We start from the raw sequence: 17,493 nt of genomic DNA, 5'->3' as shown, positions 1-17,493 counted from the left end.
CGAATGTATTTCACCGTTTTTTACGATTTTGTTCATCTGGACGAGAGGCCCTCCACATTTTGTGGTAAATTTTCCCCTAATATTCCTCAAGCGTGTGAATTTGTCACCTGTGAAATGGACGTCTCTCTCATGTTTATAACAAAAACAAAAAGCAGTCCCTGGAGAAACCTGGATTTATTTGAAGGGTAGAGTTCTCGAGTGTTTGTACACGAATATTTAACACGCATTAGGATTGTTGGAGGCAGGCTATCATACTTCTCTACTCTAGCCTACTTTAGGTGCGCGGACTCTTTATAAAGTCATATAATCACTGTACGAGGCTACGGACAAGAAATTGCAGGACCGGAGCGGAATATTTTTGGGGAAACATTCATTATTTGCAAATGGGCGTATTTGTCAAAAACAGTCCAATTGGGTTTCAATTATAACATAAGGAAACTCGGGGACTGCGCCTACCTGATGAGCCCTGATGGCCTGTCAAAGAGTTTTCAGCAACCGTATGAGTAGTTTCCTCTATGAAAATATTTAATTTCGTTTGTTATGGGTCTTTATATAGGGGCGTGCTTTAGTAAAGGTCTGCACCAAGCGTAGGATCTTCGGGTATCTCATAGAAATCCTCAGTCGCATAAAATCACGCAACAAAATCAGTGGACGAATACCAGTCGCTTTTCAAGGCCAACTTCAAACAAAATTAGCCAAAATATGTTCAGTAGCTTTTGCATTGGTGGAATAGATAAAAACTTAGGAACACATGTCTCGCATCTATCTTCACACACAAGTGCATTATACGGGTGAGAAAAATGACCCCACGTGGTAAACGGATATATAATTGAGGCTGACAACCGTCTGCCGTTGTTGTAATTAATGAAGCGACGTCCTATACTACTAAGTATTTTGTTATGGTGCGTCCAAGTTAAGGGACGTATACAGTGGACTGATTGCAGTAAGTTTTTGTTTTACTACCTGAATTGTGTATTGTGTGAGAGTTTGTAAGATACTCTCCCCCCAAATTTGAATTTCCATTTCATGAGGGAGATATTGGTAGGATAAAAGTAGTCTCACTCTGGGAATCGGCCGACCACCACGCATATTTTTTCATCTGTGGAAATGCGAGGAACAAACAAGCAAATTCATGGGAAAGAACAAACATTCACGATCCCAGCCAAAAGCACAGAAACCATGAAATTTATTTAGCGGCGAACTGCCCGCCGGTTTTCGGACCAGTTTGTTTTATCTTGCTACCTAGGCTACTACCTCTTTGCATAGTTAGGGTTGCAATCTAACTTAGTTTTAAGTGTTAACTAACGCAGACTTTCAGAACGCCGCAAAATCCAATATTGTGAAGGTCTCTTTAACCCACTTTGTCAAGCTGGGCGTTTCTAGTTGACCTGAAACTGTCTTTTGGCAATCAACTGTGTTATTGCCCCAGCCATCTGTGCGAAGTTGACTGGCCCACAAACAGCGGATATTTTTTTCAAGCATATCACCCTCTTGTCAGGACTAATAATTCAGGTGATCAATCGATGTCTTTATTTGCACTTTTTAAGGCATCTCTGTAAGCCTACTTGCTGCCGGGGACTCCAAGTGCGATCTAACTACAGCCACACAGTACTGAACAGCCAGCCACTATACGCCGAAATTAAGTGAATCAACTAAAACTTCAATAAATTAATGAAGTTTGAAAAATTCAGGTAGTTTTTCACAGTTTTCAGAGGATTCTTTCTACCTTACATGTTAGAATATTTCCAAGTTGCTTGCACTTTGCCGCTGCTTTACAATTACCGAAAAAGTCCACTAGCTAGATAGCTAATTTGTAGAAGGGTAGAACTTTCATATGAACTCATTAGGTCACACAGGGGAGTTTCCAGCGAACCAATAATTTGGAGGGCCGCAAAGTTATCTAACCTGATAACATCACCTTAACAAAGTGATCGGAGGCAGGAAAGTAATCAGTATGAACTGAAGAAGTTAAGTGACAATTTTTAACGCAGTCTCAACTGTCCACAAGCATAGCATCAGTAAAACTATCAGATCAGGATGCATATATACCCTAAAGTTTTAATACCACAATTTGTCTATTAGCAGGGTCCGGCCTAAACACGTTTTTTGCAATGTACTTGATAAGTAAGGGTCACGTTAGGTACATAGCATAGCACCTGACTTCATCGAGTGATCGACAGCGCTTCTAGATATGACACATCGACCTAAAAGGATGTCAACCTTACACTTGCCTGCATTTGAGTCCTCCATGATCGATGGCTGACTGAGATGAAAGTGCTCATTGACCTATCTTATGGGCCTTCTGCCAGCACTACCAGCTTGAGCTTTACATATATATATATATATATACATATATATATATACAGATGTACACTTTCGGAAAACGCGAACTAAATGAAAGCCAAGTCAAATGGTTGCAATAACAGCCTCTGTTCCCCACTACATATAGGCTACTCTTTTATTACATTAAAGTCTCATAGGATTCGTGACGGCACCATACCTAGCAGTAGTTTTTTCTCTATGATTATTTTATCCTATCTTCGTTTAACCACTAAGCTCATGACACTTCTCTGGAACATGTTAAGATTGTCCGCAAATGACGTTGTTTGAAAAGCACATCTTGCATTACAATAAAAAAGTAAATACACCTCAATTTCGATAATCTTCTAGTTCGATTCAAAGTCAGTATTTGTCAGTGTGCCCTGAAGCATAAATAAATCTCCTGTGCGATTCTCGTCAGCCATTCATTCAAATCCAGATGGGTCTTATACGCATGTGTCCATAGAGCTAAATGCTAGTGTTAAATTAACAGCTGTGAGCAACGTAGTGGTCCGGCAATGGGAACCACTGTCGGACAGTGTTTTGGTAGACATCTTTTCCGAGAATACTTGTATAGCATTCTGGTCGCTGATGGGGAGCGGAAGGAATGGTTTGAAACTCTATTTTCTGCTTCAACTAGTCTCCATAATATACTTGCTTTTGAGCCAACTCCTATTTTTAGACATTAAACTCCATACAAATAAAGATGAGCACGTGTCGGTTCTGTTCGCCGTGAGCCCAAACACGTGAAAGCGTTTCTTCAGTGTACTAATTTCCGTTTAGCTATCAGAATAACTTGCACGGCGTGCACACTGAACAAGGAAACTTATCAATTTAAAATGAAGCAAGGTCAAATCGCTGATTAGATGAATTTGTAGGGAGACAGGTAGCACACGTTGGCTCGGTCAGTTGCTCCACAGAAGTCAATTTACCATGCACATCGGTGTACCTGTGGTGGTTCAAAATTTCTGCTGAAAAAGTGTAGATGAGAAGTTGCGTCGAATGCAATATACTGTACAGCACTTCTCTAAACCGCAGACAAGGATAGTTCCACTGCCACCAACCAAAACGCCGGTCAGTTGCATTTCCTGCGATGAAGATTATATCCATACGATTGACAACGCTTGCGAGGCGGTTCAGTGAGCATTGGCATCAACTTATGTCGTGAAAACAAGGTCGGTTTCAGTCGATATAAAAGTCCATTCATCAATCATGCAGCATCTAAATGTTACCAAAACAGTGGACATCTTTTCTGGTCAACGCGGTTTGCAAGAGAACAGGGAAAGACTTGAGCCTGATCCGGACAGTAGCAGAACTTCACTGATAGAGGCTTTTTATATGACGTCGACTTGAGAACAGTATTCTAAATGTCACTTGCAGTTTAGTCAATTTTGCCCTGGTCTCATGTGCGCTGTTGGAAAGCGAAATGGCATGGAATAAATTCACCTCGAAACTGTTTCGTTTCCGCTACAGCGTTCAGTTTGCTATGTTTCACTTCAGTTTTGAAACTCCGTAAAAATGAATTGACAGAGTTGAAAGGCGTACCTAGAGATCTGATCGGTTGAGGCTCCTTCTTGGTACAGCAAACCTTGCGCCTAAGAACCGGATCTGAAGAATGCCACATTTTTAACCTTAGTGTTTCACTGAGATAACCAACCACGAAGTCCAATGCTGACGATTGAAGGCCACTTTTTACGACTGGCGTTTTGCATTTTAGGCATCAACTGGTTTTCTCTCGGCAAGATTAAACAAAAAAAATTAAACAATCCGTAGGTTTCTGTTTTGAATAATTAAGACACGCTCTGACAGAAACGCGACAGAATTGTCACATTCTTCAATCATTCAAAATTGGTCTTCTCATTTTGGTTTATAGTTTCGTGTTAAGTCTTCTTCCATAGTAGACCAGACTTCTTCATTCTCAATTTGGCTTTCCATCCGCGTTCATGCGCGCTCTTTTAATTAACTGCTGCAAGACGATTTACCATCACTCATGATGTGATCATGGTTCATGCCTTACATTGTCAAAGTTTTTGGGACAAGCACTTGGAATAGCCATAAAAAATGTAACCCCCTTGAATACGCAACTCGACATGGTTAGCTGTGTTACTCCAACTAAGATGACCTTAAGGTGAGAATAGAATAGATCAGTTTTTAGAGCAAGCACCAGCTGAGCTTGACGATCAAATGTATACATCTGTTGTTAGGTCAAGTAACACTTCCCATGCCTTTCCTCTCTGCAGTAAATTTCAAAAATGTGTCTCTCAGCTTTTTTGTACGTGATTCTCACAGTTGGGCATCAACTGACGAGTGGCTTGAAAACATTCTTGCTTTTACGCCGTGTTTATGCTAGCAGTATGTATGTGAACGTAAGAATGTGAGTTCATATGAAGACTTCCCTTCTGGAAATGAAAACTTCTACCGAATGTAGTTCATTTACCGGTCAATGACATCAGTTCCAGCGCGTTTAGAATGTTGATTCTCAATGTGACGGCAAGGCTTGACAGCTGTGGCACGCGAGTAGCATGTGTTGTTCGTATAATTCCGCTTTGCGTCTTTTGAGAAGGGGAGATCTGCTGCGGAATTCGTGGAGCAACTTTGTAACATTTGCTTGGATTTGACCGACGAATGAGTGGAGTCAATGAATCTCCAGGAAAGTTCAAGAAGACGCGTTCGGGAGAAGATGGGTGTCCAGTTTTTGTAAATAAGATGCAAATTAGAGTTTTGCTTCCCTGTTCAATGGTCTGTAACTGGTCAGTTGGCATTTCCTAATAAATGGCTCCGCAGCGAAGGCCTTCTTCCTTTCAATAGTAATGGCGATCATTAGTACTGATCGATTAAAGTCCCTTTTCCATTTTACTCCTTAACAAACCAAAGACAATTATGTGTGTCTGGTGGCTGCGTTAGCATTTGCGATTTTGGCAGTATTCAGTCAAATCCTGATTGGTTTGTTTGGGTGCGCTGGTGAGTCCCGGACAATATTGTTGTATGGCGTTTCCTCGGGTCAAGATATCCGTTGTCCATGGCTTACGGTCTGTCAATGCACAACGGATGTAAACATTGTTACCTGCGGCTGTCATTAGTGCAACAGAATGTCAACTGTTTATTGAGAACGCTACCTGACAAATCCCCCGATACTATACACCGTCATGACGTTACAATATCGACTGGTTGCCCAGAAGAACTTACGGCACATTCTAACAGTAAGTATTCAAACGAGTATGTATTGGAAAAGCTTTCTCTACAATCTTTATACATTATCCCGACTGTCCTTTGAATCAGTTTCCATGCGAACGATATAAATTTGATAATTGCACAATTCATTCTGCAAGCTGTCCGAATGCGCCTTGAAGGTTTTACGCTTCTTCCATTTCAGGTAAACAACCAAATGTTGTTAAAGGATTCACAATCGAGGAGTGCAGGAATGAGCCCTGTACACTAAAGACTGGCCAAACGCTAACAGGATCCATGGTTTTTGAACCAAGTGCGTTAAAATTCTTTACGTCTGTATCAATAATGAACTTTGGATCAGTCAAACTGCGTAGGTCGGAAGAAAACGTGATAAATAGTGCTGTACTATACGAACATGAGGTTCCTTACCCTAAAAAGGACCAGACAATAAACCACGACAAATAAATGCCACAATATTGACAACGTTGAAACAACCTATCTTTGTGTCAAAGAGCATGCCCGGTGTAAAATCCATCGTGAAGTGATATGTATTCAATAACTGTATTAATTCCAATTCGAAAGGAAACTATCAGCTCATGGAGCTGGTTAGATTTTTCTGGCGGGGTTGAGCACTAATCAGTTGAACGCTTGGGTGATTGCCTACTTTGAATGCAACAGATAGTTGATATTCAGCTTTCGTGCTGTAAGTGAACAAGAACCGTCTCATCCCGATTCGGAATTATCAACATTGGGCATCTGACGAAATTTCAAAGCTTTTAACCCTCGACTTCCCGGCTGGTAGCTTGAACATTTGACCGCTCAGCGGCGAGCAGCCAATCACCAGTGTGATTAACTCGCATTTGGGATTTAGCGCCACTCATTATTAATTTACTGTATGCCTCACCTGGTCATGTGTCAATTAACTGGTTAGATGAGCGTTGCTTTATTCTATCGAAACGTCTCTTGTGGACGAACGCCAAGTTTTCAAGCGACTAGTCAAGAGATCACTAATTGAATATCTCTGGAAATTATTCAGATGCGCATTGTTGATGATTTCCAACTAGGATAAGAAAGCTGTACAGTGCTCCTCGGATTCCAAGCGTAGGTCGCCTTTAATTTTACGACGAAATCTCAGTTGAAAATCCCCAAGTCTTCCAATACCACTAATAGGTGGCTGAAAGTCTGGAATAATAAGTCTGATGTAATATGAATATAATTGTGTACAAATTTTCTATAGAAAACCGCAAGCAGCACTTTTTGGACAACACTGGTGTAAGCAAAAATTAGGAGTTCAAACTTTGTGCAGAGTTCTGCGCTGTAAATCGAAGACGATCTTCTGTGAATGTCATGATTAGTGAACTTACTCTCTTCATGAACGAACCAAGCTGGCAGGAAGGATTACTTTTCAGCAAATGTTTGATGATAGCGTTGTAACTTTCCTGCACCGATCAAACATGCTACTAATCACCGCTACCGTATCTCAACTTGGTCCGAGAAGGAAAATTGAATTTATCATTCGGAGGTTGACATACAAACTGAGCACAAGGTTTGTAGTTGAATAGATCGTTCGTTGTCCATACACTACAAACTTCGCCGCGGAATTTTTCGGTATATTTAGTCCAAACCAATTTACTTTGTAATCAGCAATTTCATTTTATCGATGCAGTAGCCAACCAAGCAGACCGAGTAGAACAAGACTGCCTAATGCCATGCAGTGGAAATACGCAGATGAATGGAATTCTGCTCGTTTCCCCAAATGTCTGAGTTCAAAGAATTCTATTACCGACCACCCCATGTTCGTCACCACTGTGTTGCCATCAGGGCAGTGAAAATGGTGAATAGTCTTATGCCGATTAAAAAACATTGCATGCTTAAACTTGTGATGTGATATGAAGCTTCGAGTGTGCTGCAGGGACGACTTACTGGTGAAAGGAAGAAGGCCTTCGCTGCGGAGCCATTTATTAGGAAATGCCAACTGACCAGTTACAGACCATTGAACAGGGAAGCAAAACTCTAATTTGCATCTTATTTACAAAAACTGGACACCCATCTTCTCCCGAACGCGTCTTCTTGAACTTTCCTGGAGATTCATTGACTCCACTCATTCGTCGGACAAATCCAAGCAAATGTTACAAAGTTGCTCCACGAATTCCGCAACAGATCTCCCCTTCTCAAAAGACGCAAAGCGGAATTATACGAACAACACATGCTACTCGCGTGCTTCACATCAGTAGTATCACCGTTACACTGGTACTTCCATTTCGGCTGATTCGGCTGTTTGCATGAGCGAATTATAGTTGTGTATCACTTTGAGTTTATTCGTTTTTATTAGATCAGAGATCGCGCAGAAGAACATATAAATGTGCTTTTCATGCACATACCGCCATTCATAGTTACCAGGAATCCGAAATACATGCCGTCTGCTTGAATCTTCAGTGATATTTTCCCCAGTATCGGTAGCTCCTTCGAAGGGTGCTATCCTGCCTCCACCACTGTGACACTGAATTCAAACTGAAAGTAGGAAATTAATTTTATTTTGATCCAATCATTCTAAAGTTGAATTATTGTGTTTTCCCCAAATCATTGTAGCTGTGACTAATAGCACGACGCGCATGTGACTTCCTTCTGAAGAAATATCTATAATGGTGCATAAAGGAACAAGGCCTTCGCTTCAGAGTTATTTATTAGAGAATGCCAACTGACCAGTTACAGACCATTGGATAGGGAAGCAGAACTCTTATTTGCATCTTTCCTGGCTATTCATTGACTGTTACGCAAATCCAAGTAAATGCTACAAAGCGGCTCCACAAATTCCGCAACAGATCTCCCTTTTCCGAGAGATGCATAGCGAAGTTACAAGAAGAAACCCTACTACTCGCATGCATCCCCATCAGTAGTATCACCGTTACAATGGTAGCTCTGACTAGTAGCACGACGCGTATGTGACTTCCTTCTGAGGAACTATCTAAAATAGTGCCGCCGCCGGTTTGAATAACTTCATTTCTGAATGACTGTTCTGGACATGGAATACTCAGCAACAAAGAAGAGTCGATCAAAGATGTAAATGTACAAACTCTGGGTGCCGCAAAAGGTTGCGACCACGCAAAAACTATTATCGTATCCCAAGTAGTCCGTGAAAAACTAACAGTTCAGTTGTCCAGGTAGATGCGACACAAATTCCAGGGTTTTATTGACATAATCCACCTGCGAATTTTGCCAATTTCTATTCGTAATACTCGGTCGCATGGGATCCTGAACACTCAAGAAATGCCAGCTGTGGTATTGAAAGCGCTGCTATATAGTTGTTGAAAGTGTTCTGTGGGGAAGGGGACGATCCATTTCAGGGTATAGAGACGGGACTGAGGAAAGAAGAAAATGGGGGGACGTTTGATGAATGAAAATATGGCCTCGAAGAAAGGCAACGGACACACCGACACACGTGTAGATTTGGCATATCTCGTGACTGATTAAGAGATTTATTCACTGATTATTCTCTGATTGCAAACTGTCCACTAGCACGCTTAGGTATATTAACTAAAACTTCCAGCGGTAAGATGTATCTGTGCTGCAGATGTACTGGTTGTTTACTCATCACAAGTAAAATCACTTTTCTCCAGAGAAAGGAAAAGGCTTGGGCAAGTGTACTATTATCGCCAGATTTTTGACGGTTGCTATATGTAGGAACGTTCGCCCATCACTCATCAACCCGCTGATGAAATAACATAATTTACCGATTGAGGTTACAACGTCCAGTGACTTTCAAAAACACTTTCAGACAGCTGGGGAAACAAATGCTGTTTTTTAATGTCCCACTTTTTCGCCTAGCCCATGAGTTTCCTGCCATCGTTCCGTGGGTGCGTGTGACGGGAACACTTGGCCTGAATTATTGGATAAAATTTCCGTCTCCGTATGTGGACGGATGCAAATTTACAACGCCTCCGTGTCCAATAAAGTCTGGAAGCTTTTATACGATTGATATTCAGACAAAAGTGCCAAAACGAAAGGTGGGTGCAAAGTGTAATTTCCACTCAAATCCTCATTCAACATGGTTTGCTTGTAGTTTATATTTACTGTCCATTGCATCAGACTGTAAGCAACAGGTGACACAGTTGGAAATGATGAGCGGTTTGTAGCAAATTCGGAATTTATTGAACAATTGCGGAAATAAATTATCAACGCCTTCCGTATGTTTCCGGGAGTCGCGCCCTTTCAAATGGGGACCTTCGAATGTGCACCTGATTACAACTTTGAGTGCCTGCTGTAAAAAATAGCTTGTAACTGCCATCCCATGAATTATATGTCCCGAAATCTGCACGCACAAATGAGAAGTCCCAGTAATGAAGAAACCCCGACACTGTGTATCTTTGGATTTGACACCTTTGAGTTGCAAGAGGGTCAAATTCGAAGCCGATGATTCTTACTACTCATATACCCTGCTAACTGTTGTGATTAGCGGAAAGTTCTGAAGAATTTTAGCGTGAATTCTTACGGTTTCAATACAGGCAGTCACTACACACCGACAGAACATTGGTAGGTTCTCAAACTAATTGTCTATCCAAATACAGAGGGGTGTATTTTGTCTTATATGTTTTACGCATGTCAGAAACAAGTAGGCTCTTGTTGAGCGCACTGCCATTGCACAGGATGCAGAACCGACACGGGAACGCTTGTGAGGTTGGACTTTGTAATTTTTTGTCTGAAGTCAACTGTTTTGTGAAAAGTATATTTGATCTACATGTAAGATCAACCCTTCCCGAGTGTTCATCGGTAGCCCATGTATAAAGACTGTAACTGCAGCAGAAACATCCTGTAGCCCCATTCCAGCAAACGATGACAAACATTACACCCAGAACCCACGATGCGTCTTGTCCAGAATAAGTGTGCCAACACCGAACCGCTTGATGAGATGTTTGATCTTCGCGTATTTCAAACAGCAGTGATTCACAGGTGAAGACGATACGCAGTTGAGAATTTCGAAACATGCACTTCCACACCATGGTGGAAAATTGCCTTTGTGACCACAGCATTGCAGGTCTGAAAACTACAATGTACTAGTTTTCGTATCACATCATTATACAAGGGCTTGCTTGTCTGAGCTCCTGTTCTGTTGCGGACCAGATAGTATCTCAGAAAATGCTCATTAATTAAGAATATACCATGGTCGCATTCAGTTGGTGAGTTATTGATTTCCATTAAACTAGATCATCTGTTAAGAATAAATCAGAGATCGTTGGGTTAAAGGAACATTTCTACCAATCCAGTAATAATACGGCCACATGACTATGCATGTTCTTCACAAAGAAGATCATGTTGGGGAGTGTACCAAGAAGTTTTTCAATAATCTTCCGATAAAATCCATATTCGCAACAACCCTTGTCAACACCGTTAGCTGTAACAGCTTGTCAGTATGTGGTAGGCTAATCAGAAGATCATTAGAAAATATCATTTAAGGGGCAGCAGCGGATAACCTTCTGCGAGTTGTCGTATACTATGCTCGTATATCTTTACTCACCCTCTTTGTCCGTAAATCGTTCAACTGCAACATCCCTCCGGTGGCTGGCTGCCTTACCACTCGGAGGAGGCACGAGGGCTTGGACACTGTCAGGTTGCTCGAGCCTAGGCAGGCAAGTCGAGAGGCAGAGGTCGGGTTCGAACCACGAACCATCCGGTCAGTAGATTCGCGCTCTAACCACTTGACCCTTCTCACCCCATACAAACCCGTAAGAAGTTGAAGGACCATCCTAGAATAACCATACAAATACTTGGTACCATATGGTCCCAGGTTTACAGATTCCTACAGCAACATTTTCGGTCCTTTGACCAACGATATTACGCAGTGCGCCAAGAGAGACATCCACAGAATGGCGGTAGCGAGAGGAGAAGCATCTGAAGCCAACTCTGACTCAGAAGGTTACTCACATGTCCTCTGATCAGCACTGTCTTTTCGTACGGCGTAGGTTGTTTGCTTGTATTATGTCACCATGAAATGATGTGCATATCGGTACTTGGTAACTAGGTCCTATTACTGAGTGAGCAGATGAGTTTAAATGGACTGAGGTGCTACGAATGCTCACCTGCCATCCATCAGAATATACGGTTTCTGATTGGATATCCTCGCTGCTAAAGACTATGTAAGAATAGGGCCGGTTATTAGGGAATTTCGCGCCTTGCTGGCTAGAGCTTAGCTTCTCTCTACGTACGGTTGGATGCTACACAATGAAAAAAATATGACCGGCCAAGGTGACGAGCATGCTGCTGCATATTGATCGAACCGCTCCTCTAAAGCTTGCATTTCATCTGGCTCCCAGATTGATTTTGTTCAACAACGGATGCCGACCAAATTCTGCCATTGGTGCACTGCTCCGACAATACGCACACGTTGTGTCAGCTTCAGTACTGATATAAATTAGAACTCAATGTTCGCGGCCACTTCACAAGAGAACATGCACCTTCTCTGAATTGGACACCTTTTCAGCTTTTTTGCTCCAAGATAATGTGAGTCTTAAGTTATGTTGCGGATTTGATTACTAATGCTTTTCTCTCAGTGATGCCAACACACATCATGTCGTTCAATGAAATCGGCGAGCGGTAGACAAATAACCAAGGATAATACGTTTATCATTGTTCATGTGGATGAGGTGCCGAATTCACATTAGAAAGAAAGCAATCAGTTGGCTGTTGGTCGGGCGACACTTGATCCGTTTGCCGAGCTTGACAAATGGCCTGCAAACGTTTTCTCATTGTTAAGGCAGAAATTAACAGTGCGCATCCGGGTGAGCCAGATGTTGTCCGTTGCGCTACCAAAGTAAGGCTGATTTGCCCTCGTAACGTATCGATTCGGTAGTTGAACCGTATTGTGCGTAACTGTGGAAGCTATTGACCTGTTGGGTTGCTTGCAAAACCGCCATACGGATATAGATTTGTGTTGATACAGGTCACGGAGTTCAAGCCATTTTATTGAGGGTAAAACCACTCAATGAAGTACAAGGTCATAAACTTTATCAGTGTGGAGTTGTGACCTCGTTTACTATTGAAACTGTGACAGAGACATGAAAATGAGTGCTGCTTTGATAGTTTTAGAACGGTGGTCTCCTTCATAGGTGCGTAAATGTCATTCTACTTGAAGGAAGCACGGGGGCTGGGATACTGTCGGGTTGCCCAAGCCTAGAAATGAGAAGTCGAGAGCAGGGTTCGGTTTCGAACCACGGACCTTCCGGTCAGTAAATTCGCGTTCCAACCACTGAGCCATCTCACAAGATATCCAATAATATATACAGATTCTGCTGATAAGAGAATTCTACCTTGTGGTTAATGTGCCCTCCTCACCATGGACCCATTGACATCCAACTCAACCAAAAGACGGAGCCCTTGAAGAGAACTGGAATCCCGGAAGCTGTTCAAACAGATTTGGAAGATGTTGGAAATCTTGCAACTGAGACGACAATGTCTTTGAATGTGACTCGAATTCGGGAACTCGATATTTTATGAAAGAATGAATTTAACTTGGGAGTCGATACATAGGAGAATATGGAAGTAACTATACAATATTGTGAAACGAAGAATGAAGGTCGGACTAAGGATAAGGAATTGAAACTCAAGCACCACATCTAGTGTAACGGCTAGCAAGGAAGGAAACTCTTCGACAGCCCACGACCGGTTTCGCCCTTCTTGGGGATAATCAGGTAGGCGCAGTCCCTGAGGGTCATCAGATGGGCTTAGTCTCTGAGTTTCCGTCAAATTTGTGGTTCACTTAAAGCCCACCTAATTGGCTCTAAAAATGGCGAAACCGAAGAGTTTTCAACAACTCTATGATTTTCGACAACTATGAGTGCATTTCTCGAAAGCAGTACAATTTGGGTTCAAGTAGAACATAAGGTTGACGGAAACCCGGGGACTGCGCCTACCTGATGAGCCCCAAGAAGGGCGGAACCGGTNCGCCCTTCTTGGGGCTCATTAGGTAGTTGCGAGTACTTTCCTTTATGAACATATACTGCGATATCTCGAATATCGTGCCAACTGAAACATGAGGCAGCTTGTGTGCAGCACATTCAGCTGTAGAATATCATAACGAGAGATTCAGTTGAGTCTCTCGAGAGAACCAAATTGATTTGCAAATGAGTGTATTTCTCGAAGGCTAGCAAGGAAATTAATAAAATCAACCGAGGAAGCCCCCCGAACTATGCGTATTGCACCACGCCGAACAATTTAAATTTGTTGTAATATGGCAAGCTGTGGAAGGTCATCTTGATTCACAACAATTTACCCAGTGGAAAATATCGGAAATTAGCGCAAAATGTTAACCTACTATATTAAATAAGGTAGATTAAAACACATAACATAAGATATTACAAAACTTCAGTATAGTGAAATAATAAACAATAAAAATATGTATATTTGTAATGTACTACTCATAAGGTTGCTGAAAATCCATCGACCGGTTTCGCCCTTCTTGGGGCTCATCAAATTGGTTTGCAGATGAGTGTATATTCGCTAATTTCGAGCAATTCGGTTTGAAGTAGAACATAAGGTTGACGGAAACCCGGGGACTGCGCCTACCTGATGAGCCCCAAGAAGGGCGGAACCGGTCGTGGGCTATCGAAAATTTTTCAGCAACCTTGTGAGTAGTTTCCTTCATGAAAATATACTGCGATATCTCGAATATCGTGCCAACTGGAACATGAGGCGGCCTGTGTGCAGCACATTCAGTTGTAGAATATCACAAACGAGAGATTCAGTCGGATCTCTCGCGAAAACCAAATTGATTTGCAAATGAGTGTATTTCTCGAAGGCTAGCAAGGAAATTAATAAAATCAACCGAGGAAGCCCCCCGAACTATGCGTATTGCACCACGCCGAACAATTTAAATTTGTTGTAATATGGCAAGCTGTGGAAGGTCATCTTGATTCACAACAATTTACCCAGTGGAAAATATCGGAAATTAGCGCAAAATGTTAACCTACTATATTAAATAAGGTAGATTAAAACACATAACATAAGATATTACAAAACTTCAGTATAGTGAAATAATAAACAATAAAAATATGTATATTTGTAATGTACTACTCATAAGGTTGCTGAAAATCCATCGACCGGTTTCGCCCTTCTTGGGGCTCATCAAATTGGTTTGCAGATGAGTGTATATTCGCTAATTTCGTGCAATTTGGTTTCAAGTATAACATAAGGTTGAGGGAAACCCGGGGACTGCGCCTACCTGATAAGCCCCAAGAAGGGCGAAACCGGTCGTGGGCTGTCGATGGATTTTCAGCAACTTATGAGTAGTACATTACAAACATACATGTATCGCGATATTTCAAATATCGTAGCCACTGAGACATGAGGCGGCCTGGTGCAGCACATTCAGTTGCCTGAGAACATCATAAACGAGAGATTCAGCTGGTTTCCGGGTGAGTCTCTCGAAAGAACCAAATTAGTTTGCAGATGAGTGTATATTCGCTAATAAAAATATGGTCTGAACTAACATGATGTGATATAGAACAAATCATCTGTTAAATTATGTTTGTAGCAAAACATTATTATTTAAAAATAAACAAACTTATGGGGTGAAATTGAGGGTTAGAAGGTATAATGTAAGTTATTTGAATTTAATTCCCGTGGAAGTTTACCGTCTTCATCACCTCTTGAAATCCTTTTCCATCTCCAGTACGACGACAAGATTCAAATCGCCCTGTTTGACCAAGGATCCAAGCTAATCGCCTGTGTACAGCTACATCTTATTATACAAAGTTGAATGCAGAATACATATACGGATAACTCTTTCTATCATCAAATTCTTGTCCAGAGATTACGGCAGGAGGGCGAGTGAAGAAGGAATCTAGTTTATAAAAGTAAACTTATGTCTGGGCGTTGACACTAGCCTCGCAAAGGTCAGGATACGTAAAGTCTAAGTACGAGTTGCGACGTGACACAGTGGAGTTCCAAACATAACGTAATACAACAATGAGTCCAATGATAGATTAGTCTCTCCTCACCTCTCTTCTACGTCAGCGCTTCTCTACTCTTTGCGTTGTTGTCCAGAGATAATACATTACTCATAGGGTTGCTGAAACTCTTTGACTAGCTGGCCAAGACTTGGAAAAAGTTACGAGACCACAAAAACTGTTGGAATATTAGTCCACACAGAACTTACATTATCATCTTTTCTGAAGTGGCCAGCTGAACACAAAATGCCTACCTGACTTCCAGGTCATGTCAGTTGGATAAACGCTCAAAAGTGTTACACATTACTCAGTTGCTGAAACTCTTTGACTAGCTGGCCAAGACTTGGAAAAAGTTACGAGACCACAAAAACTGTTGGAATATTAGTCCACACAGAACTTACATTATCATCTTTTCTGAAGTGGCCAGCTGAACACAAAATGCCTACCTGACTTCCAGGTCATGTCAGTTGGATAAACGCTCAAAAGTGTTACTACTTTGACCAAGATCTTCGAAGAAGAAGCGAGACCGTGAGCAACGCTCGCCCTTTTTAGACCTAAACTAAGAATTCACATCTAGGACGCAAGAATCGTTATTCCCAATACAGACAATACAGTGTGTGAATTTTGCTCAAGATCTCGAGTGATGATACGCAAGTTTTTTCTGCGTGTATCAGGTAAATGATAGATGAAGAGTGAAAAATCTTGTGAAAGCATTCGAGAATAGGCTGACTAAGAAACAGGGGGATTAAACTTTCGCTGTGATGCAGTTTCCCTGTGAAGAATGAGAACGCACCTGAGTTTCTAGATTAATGCATCAGTGTGTACTTTCCAAAGTAGGTTTATCCACCAAAGGACAGTAGACAGCTCTTGTAGGCCTTATAAACGGGATGCCGACGAATGAAGAAATATGCGAGCAATTAGTCCTGAGCTTAAAAGTTTGATGTATCCAAGCTAAGCAGCCATCAGTACAACGCGAATCTTTTAAGGATCAAAATATCTGGTTCGACAAAAAAAGTCACGGAACAGGGAGAGAAATCTTTCAGTTGTTGATAAAAATTGGTGAGATTGGAAACTTACGGGTGATCAATAGAGTAGCGGGACAAAACAGCATCTTGAATCACAGCAAGTGCGTACGTGGATTGGACAATTACCTTCCTAGCACTTGTAACGTAGGCAAGATAAATCATAAAATTCCAACTAGTAAAACAAAACGTCTGCCAGATTCAGATCCATTCGGTGGAATAGGCATGTGTTACGTAATAAAAACAGACGAAAAGCCAAACTCGGCGTCACATATTAAAGAGGCATTTATTTTGAAATGTAGCCAGCGACATCCGGGGCGCTCAGGTGATATTAGCGAACAAACATCATACAATCCAGTCATCTTCAAGATCTTCAGAAAAGCTGAACACGAAGAGATGAAACGATGCCGTTTTTTGACGTTGCTGCCAAGGCTAGTCAATTCTCGCAGTTCAGAGTAATTTACAAACGGACCATTTACAATTTATTCACTAGATTCAAATAGACCGTGTAGTCATTTTGTAATGACCGGAATATCAGGAGAAGCATTTGTCAGATTGGAGTTAAATCTGTAAACTGCGAACAACGGCTTTCGATAAGGTTTACACCAGCAAATGCGGTTATAAAGGAAATGTGGCTACAAGAAAGAAGTATATGGGCGTAAGTCGGAGAAGTGTGCTTGGTTGGATGAGACAGACTCAATTCCTTCATGTGACTGTCGTAGTGACAAAATGGGCACTCACATCACTCCCGTTTGAACAGTCCTCCTCTTGTCTTGGCGCGGTTGTTTTCGTGATTCCGCAACAAAGAAGGGGTGCTCTGTACATAAGTTTCGCTCTTATTAGAGCTAATCAGCGCTACATATCTTTGGTCATGCCGGGGTTGGTCGAATCGTCAAACTGTAGCATCATTTCGAAGCTTAACTGTCATGCCACCAGAAGGAAGCGCGGTGGCTGGGATACTGCTAGGTTGCCCATGCCTAGACAGAGGAAGTCCAGGTGCAGAAGTCGGTTTCGAACCACGGGTGTTCCAGTTAGTAAATCGCGCT

The 17,493-nt window shown here is 41.8% G+C and overlaps 1 protein-coding gene across 1 annotated transcript in view; it reads left to right on the top strand.

Annotated features, from left to right (window-relative positions):
• Positions 1 to 17,493, top strand: part of T265_05033 (hypothetical protein) — a gene marked incomplete at both ends in the record, with an annotated part of 70,886 nt that overhangs the window by 11,933 nt on the left and 41,460 nt on the right. Inside the window, 2 exons of the mRNA XM_009169933.1 lie at positions 5,693 to 5,800; positions 9,313 to 9,491. Coding sequence (XP_009168197.1) covers positions 5,693 to 5,800; positions 9,313 to 9,491 — 287 coding nt within the window. The remainder of the gene's footprint in view (positions 1 to 5,692; positions 5,801 to 9,312; positions 9,492 to 17,493) is intronic.

This window comes from Opisthorchis viverrini (genome assembly GCF_000715545.1).
Source record: "Opisthorchis viverrini unplaced genomic scaffold opera_v5_91, whole genome shotgun sequence".
NCBI classification, from domain to species: domain Eukaryota; kingdom Metazoa; phylum Platyhelminthes; class Trematoda; order Opisthorchiida; family Opisthorchiidae; genus Opisthorchis; species Opisthorchis viverrini.
The sequence above is the reverse complement of the archived record's forward strand: the minus strand, read 5'-3'. Positions and strand labels throughout refer to the sequence as shown.